Here is a 15,181-nt window from a genome sequence, read left to right on the forward strand (position 1 = left end):
TGAAAATCCTGCCCTGGAGGGGGGGATAAAAGGGGGACAAATAATTGGAAGCCTTTAGAGACAGAGCACAATAAAACTGATAATAATCCATACTGTTGAGAATGAATGGACTAGACTTTCACTCTTGTGGGTGATGGAAAATTGGCAAGAGCAGCCTGGGCAGACATGTGCCAGCTGGACAATTACCCTTTCTACTTAACTTTGATCTTTTCTATCGACTTCCACCCACTACCTCCAGTTTTTATGCCATTAATCAGAATTAAAACCTTCCCCAGTGATTTATTTTTAAGCCAAGCTATTCAATCGTTAAATCCTAAACATTTTTCCAGGTAATTCTGTTTTTGTTTTGGATTTCCAGCATCCGCAGTTTATTGTTTTTATATTTACAGCTAGAAATGCTTGTTTGCCACATTGATAAAAGAATGTATGAAACCAAGCATAATTTCCTGGCTGGCACTTTACAGCAGCTAAAAATGACCCTTGAGCTTGATTTAATATAAAGCAAAGAGATGAGGTCTAGTGTGATTTTCCATCTGTGGTTTAGACTGGCACTGAGCTTTGTGACCAAAGCATCAGATTGAAATAGGTTTCATGGAAGCTCCATAAACTGGCCTTCTTAAAGGATCCACATCTTTTTTACTCATTTTAATCATTTGCAGTGCAATTTTATCTTAGGCTTCTACAAATTTTGGGGGCATTTTTACACGTATAAATAAATACCTTATTAAAGGAAAACTAAAAAAAATTTCTTTCCCCCAACGGCCTGATTATATGGCACCCAAACTAATTGAATATTGTATGTGAATTAACGTGAAGCCCATTGCAAGATACATTTGCAAGACTACAGTGGATCAGGAGGAGCTGAAAATAGAACATGCAAGGAAGCTCTCAAGTTATCAACAAATATACATGGGAGCTCAGGCGGCCGACAGCAATCAAGTTTAGATTAATAATGGGAGTTGGATTTGGATTGCCCCAATCGCAAAATTGTATGTCTCAGTACAAGATAATACAAAGCACACAAGGAAGATCCAAAGCTGACCTGCCAGTAAACATCAATTTATTACTAACATCTGTGCAGGCCCTGGCACAAGCTACTTGATAATGCATGACCAAGAATAATTGCCTCCATAGTCCTTGGATCAGCACAGCATCAGTTGTAGATCTATGCCATCCACCGCAAAGACATCTGTAGCAAATCTACAACATTGGGATGGCTCGTCAGAAGCCACTTCCTCCAGCAGGTCAGAGGCTAGGAATTCTGCGGCAAGTAACTCACCTCCTGGCTCCCCAAAGGCTGTCCACCATCTAAAGGCAGGAGGAGTGTGATGGAATATTCCCCACTTGCCTGGATGAGTGCAGGCCCAACAACACTCAACACTATCCAGGATAAAGCAGCCCACTTGATTGGCACCGCCCAGTCCACCATCTTTAACATCACTCACACCACCACCAACGCACAGTAGCAGCAGTGTGTACCATCTACAAGATACACTGCAGCAACTCATCATGGCTCCTTCAACAACACCTTCCAAACCATGACCACTATAACCCAGAAGGACAAGAGCAGCAGACACATGGAAACACCACCACTGTAAGTTCCTCTTCAAGCCAGACACCATTCTGCCTTGGAAATATATCACCGTTCCTTCACTGTCACTGGGTCAAAATCCTGGAACTCCCTTCCTAACAGCGCTGTGAATGGACATATATCACACGGACTGCAGCGGTTCAAGAAGGTGGCTCACCGCCACCTTCTCAAGCGCAACTAGGAATGGATAATAAATGCTGGCCTAGCCAGTGATGTCCACATATATATGAGAGAATATTTTAAAAATTACTACAAACTCTGCTGCAACGCCCTAATATGGCTGCAGTGTGGGACTTTTGAGCAGTAGAATGCTAACTCAGCTCTTTCTAACACATTGGGTAGAATTTTGCCCTTGATGGGCAGGTGGGCAGCCGATCGCTGCTGCCGAAACGGGCCCTGCCGCCATTTTGAGTGGGCGGGGCAATTAAGTTGGGGATTCCCCAACTGTCAAAGTGCGCTCTTTTGCGCACGCGCACGAAATAGCGCATAGCACCCTGAGACTAAGTGCTGCCTCAGGGAGATCACTGAAAGTTTTATAAACTGAAAAAATAGAAAAATAAGAAAATCATTAACATGTTCCCCTCATGTGACAATGTCACACGAGATGGGACACATTAATAAATATCACATAAAGTGCATTAAAGTTTTTTTAAAACAGACATGAAACCTCATCCCGCCAGTGGATGAGGTTTCATGTTTTTTCAGAAGCCCGCCAGCCTTAAGATCGGATGGGCAGGGCCTTTAATTGGCTTAATTATCCTGTCAATGGCCTCAATTGGCCATTGACAGGTCAGCGGGAGGACAGCTGATCTCACTGTCCACCCGCCTTCCTGAATATTTAAATGGGGCGGAATGACATCGGGGGTTCCTCCCGCATCATTTTCACGTTGGCGAGCCGGCCAACGGAACAATTCTGCCCATTAAGTCCTTGATCTTGACTGGGTTCAGCAGACATGGCTTTCCCACGAAAGCAGAAACCAGGGAGAAGGTTCAGCCCAAGTCACTTCTGCGCATCTTCTGGAGGGCAATTATGAGGCAGTGCTGGAACAGGTTGGGGTTGAGATCACCAGCTTGTTCCCCATTGACTGCAGGATGGAGCAGCAAGTGTTGAAGAAACAAAGGGGATGAAAATATACAATTAAAAAAATGTAAGCACTTTGACAACAGGTATAAGGGAGACGGAAAGACCAATAGGGATCTTTCGTCCCTTAGATTCTAAGCAAAACTTTGACTGCGATACCTGTCAACGTTACTGTTGTCTTCCAGCAGAGTCGTGATGAACACTGGAGGGGGCTGATCAGCTTTCTCCTTATAAGCCGCAAATTCAAATTGTACAGGCCGCAGGTAGAGATGGAATTCATCGAAACCCATTTGTGCTGCCGCAGACTTGTATAATCTGGGAATAAAGCAGCAATGTTACTAGAGGGTAATACATTCTAACATGTTTAGAATCTTTCAAATTCAAAGAGAGAGATAGGAGGAAAGTTGCCACAAGCAGTACAAGACAAGTTTTAAACATTAAGTCACAACAGTCCCATATTTGAACTATTAAAGCGGAATCTGTCTACCAATATTCATTACACCAACTTCCAAAGCTGCCTTGACTACACCTCCTCACACCTTGCTTCCTGTAAGGACACCATTCCCCTCCCAAGGCACCTTCCCATGCAATCACAGGAGGTGGTCCCTCTTTACCTCTTCCCTCCTCAATGTCGAATGTCCCAAACACCCCTTCCAAGGGAAGCAGCAATTCACTTGCACTTCTTTCAATTTAGTCTACTATATTCACTGCTCACAATACGGTCTCCTCTACACTGGGGAGACTAAACACAGACTGGGTGACAGCTTTGCGGAACATCTTCACTCAGTCTGCAAGCATGACCCCAGCTTTCCTGTCGCTTGCCATTTCAATCTTGCTCTCGTTTTCATGTTTCTGTCCTTGCTGTGAAGCCCAATGCACACCGAAGGAACAGCATCTCATCTTCCAATTAGGCACTTTCCAGCCTTCTTGACTTAACATTGAGTTCAACAACTTCGGAACATGAACTCTGTCCTCCATTTTGATTTATTTCCATCTCATCCCCTTCCCCCATTACCCCCCCACAAGGGCCAGTTTGTAACTTGTTCTTGTGTTTTGCTTTCAGAAAGCGCTGACCCTTGTTCTGATATCTGACCTTTATGCCACTATTAACACCTGCCTTAGTCTTTCACACTTTCATTACCATTCCCTTTGTTTTGTGTCCACGACATCTTTGTCATTTAACTCTCCTGAGTGCCAACCGATCTCTGACCTCTTATTTTGCTCCATCCACGCCTCTCTGTTCACCAACATAAAACCCATCACATTTCTCTCTTCACCTCTGAAGAAGAGTCATACGGTTTCGAAGTGTTAACTCTCCACAGATGCTGTCAGGCTTGCTGAATTTTTACAGCATTTCCTGTTTTTATTTCAGATTTCCAGTATCTGCAGTATTTCACTTATATTATAGCGGAATAATTGATATGCAAGTTAGACACAAGGGGCTGAATTTTTCTCTCGTCAGGCGGGCCCATGCCCGAACCGAACGAGTGTAAAATGATGCACAATGACGTCGGGCGAGCGTCCCAATGTCATTGCGCACTCATACGATATTTTGGTTGGTGGGCGCATGCGAGAGTCAGAAGTGCATCCGCCAACAATTAAGCAGCCTATTAAGGCCCTTAGTCAATTAATTGACTTAAATTCTTTGGTGCCCATCCAACCATTCAGTTGAGGATGGGGTTTCAACCAGCGATTAAAAAAATGTTTAAACTTTTGACACCCATATTTAACATGTCCATGCTCGTGTGACAGAGTCACATGAGGGGACATGTTCTCATTATTTTTAATACCTTTATCTTCATTTTTAAAAATCTTCATCTCCCTGAGGCAGCTCTGTGCCTTGGGGAGCTTGTACTGTGCGCAAACCTGCACTCGCGCTCCTCCTTCCCCCACTCTGGCAGCTCTGAGTGTTGCAGCACGCATTTCACTCTGGCTGGCCGTTAATTGGCCATTAATTGGCCAGCCAGTGGGAAATCCAGGTTGGAGCCCGATCACGGGCGCTGGTCAGCTTTGCGACCACTTCCTGGGCCTGACCGACAAGGGCAAAATTCTGCCCATGCAGTTTTTTAAACTGATATCTAAAAGATATTAAACTCATGGTAAACTTCAGCAGACCAAGTATAGTTTCCTCACTGATTTTTCTGATGTTATTGGCCTGGACGTGTGTAAATAAACTTGTGTAAATAAGCTAAATAAACTTGCTGGGCTCCAGTCCCTCATTCACTATTCACGGGTGAGCCTCAATGGTGCCTGTCTGTCCACCACCCAACCTGACTGGCATCTCAACCGGGCTTACTTGATATGGACACATATGTACTTACTATTGTGCGTGACTTAAACTCTCCTGAAACACATCTTATACTCAGACACACACGAGCAGTAAAAGAATATCCTAGCGCTCATTAGCCACAACAATATCTTAGTATTGATGTTGGAAGCTTCGAGCATGATACTAATAATGTGAAAGCAGCCTCCTCCATTACTGAAGTACACAGCAGGTGAAACATGTCTCCCTCTGCAGGTGTCAGATCCTGATGTAATTCAAAATGTAAAAATAAATCCTCGCAGCTTCAGCTACCAAGATCAAAAAGCACCCTGCATGTGTCAACAAAAGCATAGGTCTGTATAACAGATAATCACAGAGTCACAGAATTTTAACGGCACAGGAGGCCATTCGGCCCATCCTGTCTGCACCGGCTCTCCAAATGAGCATTATGACCTAATGCCATTGCCCTGCCTTTCCCCCCTGTATCCCTGCACATCGTTTCTATCCCAATGATCATCGAACACCCTCTTGAATGCCTCGATTGAACCTGCCTCCGCCACACTTGCAGGCAGTCGGGGCCTTCCAGACCTCAGCCGCCCGTCGTGTCAGCAAGTTTTTTCTCATAATCTGAATACAAAGAAGAAAAAGCAAGTGGGAGAGAATCTGATCTGTTGTTATTGATACATAAACTTGGTACATAATAAGGATAAATATGTGGCTCTCTCACTAGCTTATAATACTGTTGTATGCCAATTTATATTCATCTTTAAAAAAACTTGGCTGAGCAACTTGAGGACAAGTGTGCTGATGCGCACTTACAACATTCAGTAATAAAGCATGGTTTCAACATATGGACAGAAAGTGCCAGAAAAAATCAGCAGGTCTGGCAGCATCTGAGAAGAGAGAAACAGAGTTAACATTTCGAGTCCGTTACGACTCCTCTTCGGAACTGAAGAGAGGTAGAAATGTGATGGGTTTTATGCTGGTGAGAAATGAGTCAGGTGGGACAAAAGGGAAATTCAGGCAAAGGTTCGAGGGCAGGGGAGATTAAATACCAAAGACGTCACGGAACAAGAGGCTGGTAGGGTGGAAAGTGAGGACAAGGGGAACCTTATCTCATGGCTGTAGGAGGGAAGGGAAGAGGTGAGGGCAGGAGTGCGGGAAATGGGTCAGACATGGTTGAAGGCCCTGTCAACCACAGTGAGGGGGAATCCTCGGCTCAGGAATAAGGAAGACATATCGGAAGCAACATTGTGGAAGGTAGCAACCATTGGAATATATACAACTGAGATGGAGAAACTGGGAGAATGAAATGGAGACATCACAGGAAGCAGGGTGTGAGGAGCTGTGGTCAAGGTAGCTGTGGGGGTTGGCGGCTTGTAATGAATATTTGCGGACAGTCTATCACCAGAAATGGAGACAGAAAAGTCAAGGAAGGGAAGGGAGGTGTCGGAGATGGACCATGGGAAGATGAGAGAAGGGTAGGAATTGGACCCAAAATTGATTAATTTTTCCAGTTTCGGATGAGAGCAGGGAGCAGCACCAATACAGTCATTGATGTGCCAGCGAAAGAGTTGTAGGAGGGGGCCTGAGTAGGAGTGGAACAGGAAATGTTTCACATACCTCACAAAAAGACAAGCATCACTAGGTCCCATGCAGGCATCCATTGCTGCACCTTTTATTTGGAGGAAATGAGACAAGTTAAAGGGGAAATTGCTCAGTGAAAGAACAAGTTCAACCAGGCAGAGGAGAGTGATGGTGGACGGGGGCTGTTCAGGCCTCCATTCAAGAAAGATGCGGAGACCCCTCAGACCATCCTGGAGGGGGGATGGAGGGGTAGAAGGATTGGATGTTCATAGTGAGGAGGCGGTGGTTAGGGCCAAGAAGCTGGAAATTATTGAAATGACATAGGGTGTCAGGAGAATCACAAATGTTGGTGGAACATAGGACTTAGGACCAGGAGTAGGCCTTTCAGCCCTTCAAGCCTGTTTCACCGCTCAGTAAGATCACTGCTGATCTGGTTGTGGTCTTAACTCCACTTCCCCTTCTGCACCCCCTCCCACCCCACCCCCCCCCCCCCACGCCCCCCCCCAATAACCCTTGGCTCCCCTAGGCGGGAAGAAGCAGGACAAGGGGAGAAAAAATAGAGTCAAGATAGGAAGAAATAAGTTCAGTGGGCTGAAATGATGGGTCTATCAGGGCAGTTCCATTTGTGGATTTTGGGAAGGAGGTAGAAGCAGGCTGTTCAGGGTTGGGGGAGGCTGGGGGAGGATCTCCAGAGGAGATGAGGTCAGTGACGGTCCTGGAAACAATGGCTTGATGTTCATTAGTGGAGCCATGGTCCGGGGGAGGGCAGAAAGAAGTGTCTGACAGTTGGCACACAGCCTCTGTGAGGTAGAGGTCAGTATACTAGACAGCAACAGCATCTCCCATGTCAGCAGTTTCCAGCCACCACCAACCTTCTCCATCTGGCTCAACTTGCTCTCTCATTGACCAATTTCTCCTTTAACTTTTTTTATGGGATATGGGCATCACTGGCAAGGCCAGCATTTGTTGCCCATCTCTAATTGCCCTTGAACTGACCACATTCCTGTGGGTCTAGAGTTACATGTAAGGATGGCAGATTTCCTTCCTTAAAGGACATTAGTGAACCAGATGGGTTTTTGTAACAATCAATGACAGTTTCATAGTCATTGTTACTGAGACTAGATTTATATTCCAGGTTTATTAACAATTCAAATTCCACCAGCTGCCATGGTGGGATTTGAACCCATGTCCCCACAGCATTAGCCTAGTCTCTGGATTACTGGTCCAGCAACGTTATCACTATGCCACCATCTCCCCACTTCCTCTCACTCCTTCCAAATAAAAGGTGTAGTTATGGGTAACCAAATGGGACCTAGTTATGCATGTCTTTTGGTAGGGTACGAGAAACATTCCTTGTTCCGGGTCCTTCTAAGGCCCCCTCCCACAACTCTTTTTCCAGTATATCGATGACTGTATCGGTGCCACTTCCTGCGCTTGTTTGGAACTGGAAAAATTAATCAATTTTGCTTGCAATTCCCACCCTTATCTCACCTTCACATGTCCATCACTGACATTTCCCTACACTTCCTTGGTTTTCCTGTCCCTTGGGGATAGCCTACCTGTTAATAATCATTACAAGCCCACTGGCTCCCACAGCTACCTCAACTGCACATTCTCACACCTTGCTTCCTGTAAGGGCTCCATTCTGTTTTCCCAGTTTTTCCATCTCCGTCACATCTGTTCTGATGATGCTACCTTCCACAATGGCACCTCTGACATATCTTCCTTTTTCCTGACCCAGGGCCCTCAACCGTGTCTGACCCATTTCCTGCACTTCTGCCCTCATCTCTTCCCCTCCCTCCTACAGCAACGATAGGGCTCCCCTTGTCCTCACTTTCCACCCCACCAGCCTCCGTGTTCAAAGGATCATCTTCCACCATCTCCGCCAAATCCAGCACGATGCCACCACCAAACGCATCTTCCCCTCCCCTCCCCTGTCAGCATTCTGAAGGGACTGTTCCCTCTGCGATACCCTGGTCGACTCCTCCATCACCCCCAACCACAGGAAGTGTAACACCTGCCCATTTACCCCCTCTCCCCTCACTGTCCAAGGTCCCAACCACTCCTTCCAGGTGAAGCAGCGAATTACTTATGCTTCTTTCAATTTAGTCTACTACATTTACTGCTCCCAATACGGTCTCTGAACACCGGGGAGACTAAACGCGGACTGGGTGACCGCTTTGTGGAACATCTTCACTCGGTCCGCAAGCACAGCCCAGACCTTCCTGCAACTTGCCATTTCAACACACCATCCTGCCCTCATGCCCAGATACCTGTCCTCGGCCTGCTGCAATGTTCCAGTGAAGCCCAACGCAAGCTGGAGGCACCATGGGTGGAATCGTCCCAGATTTTCACTAAGTGCAGTAGCGGGCAGGAAAAGCAACAGTTCACCCACTGGCTGCAATGGCGGCTCCTCATGCTGTATCATCCCAATCCCACCGCATTAATTATGCGTTCCCGGGAAACACTGTTTCCACGGCGGGCGGGCTCTCATTCATCACATTGGGCGCAATATTTAAAGTGTAGTCGCACGCACACATCTCAGTGCTTCCAGCCCAGGGCTGCTGCACAGAAGACATGGCCTCGAAAGGCAAAAAGACTGAAGTCCCCCCCCCAGGTTTAATGACGCTTCCCTCGAGCACCTTGTGGATGCCGTGATGCCCTCAACCCCTGCTCTGGCCGCAGGATGGGCAGCAACATCACCAATCTGGCCAGGGAGGCAGTGGCTGCAGTGATCAGTGCCAAAAGAGGACAGCCACCCAGTACCGCAAGAGGATGAATGATCTCCTCCGTTCCGCCAGGGTAAGTCCCTCTTGTCGTCACTCTCAACTCACACACTCACAAACCCATCACACATCCATAGGGTTCTCACTCACTGCCAGTTCAAGGGACATCTCCATTCACTCTCTCACACACACCGTCATTGTCCTCATCCTGTCCATGGGACCACTCACCACCCACTCATGCAAGCTATACTTATCTTCTGGCCTGGCAGGCGTCCTGCTTACACTCTCTCCATCTCTATTCATGCAGGACAAGCTGGCTCACAACAAGAGGGAGAGGTGGCAGATTGGTGGAGGAATGCCTGAAATCAAGGTCCCCAAGGACTTTGAAAACAGAGCCATCCAGCTGGCCGGCGAGGATCTGCACCAGTCCTGTGCTGACGTTGAGGCCGGTGCTGCTCTATCAAGTGAGGATCCAGCAGTACAACATCCACCAGACAACCATGCTGTGAATGATGTGTCCTGTTTCACAGGCCACTGCCATGCACTAATTACCTCTGCTTGCTTCTGCAGGCACATCTGGGAAACAGTCAACAGAGTCCATGACCCAGGGCCTCCAATCAAGCCCCGAAGACACCTTTGAAGAGGAATCTAGAGGCACCCTCCCTGAAGACCATCATAGCGCTCGCCCACACCCTCCACCAGGACAGAGGCACACAGTTCAGTGGGACCTAGCTTAAGAGTAGCCTTGGGATCACAGTCTGGTGAGCGCATCATACTTTCTGATCCACAGCAGGCGGCGACAGGGACTCCCCACGTGTCCAGCATGCGGAGGACCACTGGAGGCCAGAAACGTGCTCAGTCCGAGTCAGGTGATGAGCCTCTGCACTCGGTCATATCTCAGTTGCTGAAGCTGCAAAGGCAAGCTCAGGAACATCAGGAAGGGATGTCCGCTCCTCAGATTGCAAAGCACGATGAAGGAGTCTGTCCGACTTCAGGCTTAGGTGATAGCACAGGCATGCAAATGGACCATGGTCAACACTGGTAGGATGGTGGCCACCATGGAGAACTTGATCCAGGACTTCGTTCCTTCATTGCTGTGTAGACTGAACTCCATCGCTAACACTGTTGGCCTCAATCTCACTCCAGCTCCCCCTTCTCCTCAAGGAGTCAGCCAGAGGCCTTCAGGCACCCATAGGGAAGAGGATAAGCAGGTGCACACCCCAAGGCCATCTATCCAGGTGACTCCAGCAGCTCCAGCTCCACAGGCTGTGGAGGGTGCACTGCCACACAGCAGGACCCCAAAAGCAGGCTGGGGCCTTCCAGGTCTTGTCCAGAGGATGCCTGTCAAGGTCATCACAGACAGGGCATAGCAGTCAGCAGGCTGCCTCTACCTCCGCTGTGGATATCCAGGGAGCAGCAAGATGTAGTGACAGGGTTAGGAAGGTTAAGAAGACATAGTTGCACAGCCTGGGCATGGGTGTTAATCACTTATACATACTGTTCACTATTGTAAGTAAGCTCCCAAGAATGTCTACCGTCTACCTGCCAATGGCTCCTTGTTCTGATGAGCAGTATTTGTGTCACTCAGATGTGAAACCTTTCTACACAAGGTAAAAGCAGTTGTCTCCATCCAGGGCTTCTTCCCTGTGCTTTGTGCAGCCTTCAGACCAAAGTGATGGTCTGGCCTCACGCTCCCTGGACACATTACTAATGCCTGCACCTCGATGGTGCTTGTCATTGCTGCCAGAATGTAGTGGGTAGGCGTTACAGAGTTCCATCATTCTCTCTATGTGCTCTCAGAACCTTTTAGGTGGGGCTGGCCCCCAACTCATCAATACTGTGACCAATGATGCTGTGCTCCAGCTCCTGTAGGGCTCAGATGTTGAAGGTGGACAAAGGATCAGGTGCTTCTAAAGTTTCATGGCTGTGTCTCTATGATATGACCCTGATCACAGAGTGCAAGCAAGCTACTCTCGGCCAGGCAGGAGTCAGACATTCTCAGAGGCTGTGTGAAGGTCTATGGAGTGTCCTTACTGCACGTTGTCATCATCCTTCTGCAATCGAGAAAGTGCGTTTCCATGACAGGGGCACTCTCACAGAGCGTACGTGCGCTGCCATAAGTCAGACTGGAGATAAACGTTCACGGATGCAATGTGAGGATCTATGGAGTGTCCTCACTGCATGTCATCATTATCCTCCACAAATCTAGCAGCTATGAGGGCCTCCCAAGCGCCTGCCTCTTCTGGCCAGTGGGAGGGCCACATCACTGTTATCGTCGCCTTCCAGGACCTCCTCACCCTCATCTCAGTCGTCGTCCACCTCTTCAGAGGAGACCTCCAGCTCCTCCATCTCCTCCTCAGCCAGATCCTCTCCCCATTGCAGCGCCAGGTTGTAAAGGGCGCAGCAGGTGACAACGATACATGTCACCGTCACTCTCTTCTCCATCTTCTTCACTCTCTGTATGCCATGTAGTTCACTAGGCTCCATGCTCCTGATGTGCTCCTCCTGCAGGACGAAAGACAGACACATGGGTTAGCTTGGTTAGGTCTGAAGACCCCTTTATGCATTCCAGAGAGTGCTGGCCACCACTTAGCCAGAGTTTAGTGCACTGCATGGCTGCCCGAAACCCCACCCTCCTCCACTCCACTCCATCTGACCAATTGGCTGCAGCTTTACACACGGGACTGATGCTGTGCTCTTGGCACCACCCCAGCCTCAACCACAGGGCAGTCCTTGCACCCACCCCCACCCCCTCCCCCCCCCAACACCACCGCTCTCCAAATCGCCTCAACCCTGAAGTTCAACAGGCAACCCTCATGAGCGCTGCGCAACATTACTGTGCACTCACCTCTGAGTTCCCCTCAAAATGCAGCTCACCAAGTGAATGCCTTATATATGCTGTTGTGAAACACGTCAGCGTGATTCCTTGAGGGGATGATTTTGGCTGGCTGGCTGGCTGGCCTTATAATGAAATGCAGATGTATTACAGTGAGGTTACTGATGCCCGACAGCTGGAAACGCAGCCCACCATTGACGGGCTGAGCGGACGATTGCAATCTGCTTTCACAACGTCGGGAAAACAATTTTTGGACCTCTCACCATATTGTCAGCACACGCTGCCAAAAGGGCCCGATGCCAGTGGCCACAGAAAATTCCGCCCAGTACCTCATCTTCCAATTAGGCACTCTACAGCACTCGAAGCTAAGGACCCAGAAGACTGCAGACATTTTCAATATGCTTTCTGGTATTTCAAAGAGTCTTTGAGGACTCAACACTGAATTCAACAACTTCAGACCACGAACTCTATCCTCCATTTTGAATTGTTTTTCACAACTGCCAGTCTGTATCCTGTTTTCATGTTTTGCTTTGAGACAGAGCTGACCTTTGAAATCCATATATCCCTTCATTTATATAAATATCCAAATTCCCTTTACACCTTACGTGCTAAGCCAGCATTCATGTTTACTCACAAGAAGGTGCAGTCTGAATATAGAACTGAAGACTTGTGCTTGCCGCTCCCTAGCCAAGCTGTTCCAGTACAGCTGCAACACTGGAATCTACCCAGCTATATGGAAATTGCCCAGGTATGTCCTATACAGAAAAAACAGGACAAATCCAACCTGGCCAATTACTGCCCCAGCAGTCTACTCTCGGTCGTTAGTAAAGTACTGAAAGGTATTATCAACAGCGCTATCAAGCAGCACTTGCTTAGCAATACTGCTCACCTGCTCACTGAAGCCCAGTTTGGGTTCCGCCAAGGCCACTCAGCACCTGACCTCATTACAGCCTTGGTTCAAGCATGGACAAAAGAGCTGACCTCCCAAGGTGAGGTGAGAGTGACAGCCCTTGACATCAGGGCCGCAATTGACTGAGTGTGGCATTAAGGAGCCCTAGCAAAACTGGAGTCAATGGAAATCAAGGGGAAAACTCTCCATAGGTTGTAGTTATACCTGGCAAAAAGGAAGGTGGTTGTGGTTGTTGGAGGTCAGTCATCTCAGCTCCAGGACATCACTGCAGGAGTTCCTCAGGGTAGTGTCCTTGGCCATACCATCTTCAGTTGCTTCATCAATGACCTTCCTTCCATCATAAGGTCAGAAGTGGGGATGCTCGCTGATGATTGCACAACTTTCAACACCATTTGTGACTCCTCAGATACTGAAGCAGCCCATATCCAAATGCAGCAAGACCTGGACAGTATCCAGGCTTGGGCTGACAAGTGGCAAGTAACATTCACGCCACACAAGTGCCAGGCAATAACCATCTACAACAAGAGAGAATCTAACCATCACCCCTTGATGTTAAATGGAATTACCATCACTGAATCCCCCATTATCAACATCCTGGGGGCTACCATTGACCAGAAACTGAACTGGACTAGCCATATAAATACAGTGGCTACAAGAGCAGGTCAGGGGCTAGGAATCGCATGATGAGTAACTCATCTCCTGACTCCCCAAAGCCTGACCATCATCTACAAGGCACAAGTCAGGAGTGTGATGGAATACTCCCCACTTGCCTGGATGAGTGCAGCTCCCACAACAGTCAAGAAGCTTGACACTGTCCAGGACAAAGCAGCCTGCTTGATTGGCACCACATCCACAAACATTCACTCCCTCCACCGCTGACACACTGTAGCTGCAGTGTGTATCATCTACAAGATGCCCTGCAAGAATTCACCAAGGCTCCTTTGACACCACCTTCCAAACCTACGACCAAACCATCTAGAAGGACAAGGGCAGCAGTTAAATGGAACACCACCGCCTGCAATTTACTCCCCAAGTCACTCACCATCCTGACTTAGAAATATATAGCTGTTCCTTCACTGTGGCTGGGTCAAAGTCCTGGAACTCCCTTCCTAACAGCACTGTGGGTGTACCTTCACCACATGGACTGCAGCAGTTCAAGAAGGCAGCTCACCACCATTTTCTCAAAACCAACTAAGGACAGGCAATAAATGCTGGCCCAGCCAGAAAAGCCCACATCCCACAAATGAATAAAAAAAAAAATCAACCATCCAGTCAAGCCAGAAAAGTCTTGGACTGCAACAAGCAGTTTTATTGTGAAGTGGATTCCACCACAGAATGGATGAGAGTAGAAGTCATGTGGTATGCCTTTATTGAAGCTACAGCATAAGACATAGGAGCAGAAATTAGGCCAATCAGCCCATCGAGTCTGCTCCGCCATTCAATCATGGCTGATAAGTTTCTTAACCACATTCTCCCGCCTTTTCCCCGTAACCTTTGATCCCCTTACCAATCAAGAACCTATCTCGGTCTTAAATACACTCAATAACCTGGCCTCCACAACCTTCAGTGGCAATGAATTCCATAGATTCACCACTCTCTGGCTAAAGAAATTTCTCCTCAAGTCTGTTCTAAAAGGTCTGCCCTTTACCCTGAGGCAGACCTAGTCTCTCCTACTAATGGAAACATCGTCCCCACGTCCACTCTATCCAGGCCTTTCAGTATTCTGTAAGTTTCAGTCAGATCCCCCCTCATCCTTCTAAACTCCATTGAGTATAGACCCAGAGTCCTCAAATGTTCCTCATATGTTAAGCCTTTCATTCCTGGGATCATTCTTGTGAACCTCCTCTGGACCCTCTCCAAGGCCAGCACATCCTTCCTGAGATACGGGGCCCAAAATTGCTCACAATATTATAAACGTGGTCTGATCAGAGCCTTATAAAGCCTCAGCAGCACATCCCTGCTTTTATATTCTAGTCCTCTCGAAATAAATGCCAACATTGCATTTGCCTTCCTAACTACCGCGTCAACCTGCAAGTTAACCTTAAGAGAATCCAGGACTTGGACTCCCAAGTCCCTTTGCACTCCAGATTTCTGAATTCTCTCCCCATTTAGAAAATAGTCCATGCCTCTATTCTTCCTACCAAAGTGCATGACCTCACACTTCCACATGTTGTTTTCCATCTG

General features: G+C 47.8%; 1 protein-coding gene across 1 annotated transcript in view; it reads right to left on the reverse strand.

Moving 5' to 3' along the window:
• LOC121277708 overlaps window positions 1-15,181 on the reverse strand; it is a 149,491-nt gene that overhangs the window by 26,134 nt on the left and 108,176 nt on the right. Inside the window, exon 23 of the mRNA XM_041187343.1 lies at window positions 2,832-2,987. Within this exon, the coding sequence (XP_041043277.1) occupies window positions 2,832-2,987 (156 nt within the window). The remainder of the gene's footprint in view (window positions 1-2,831; window positions 2,988-15,181) is intronic.

This window comes from Carcharodon carcharias, chromosome 5 (genome assembly GCF_017639515.1).
Source record: "Carcharodon carcharias isolate sCarCar2 chromosome 5, sCarCar2.pri, whole genome shotgun sequence".
NCBI classification, from domain to species: Eukaryota; Metazoa; Chordata; class Chondrichthyes; order Lamniformes; family Lamnidae; genus Carcharodon; species Carcharodon carcharias.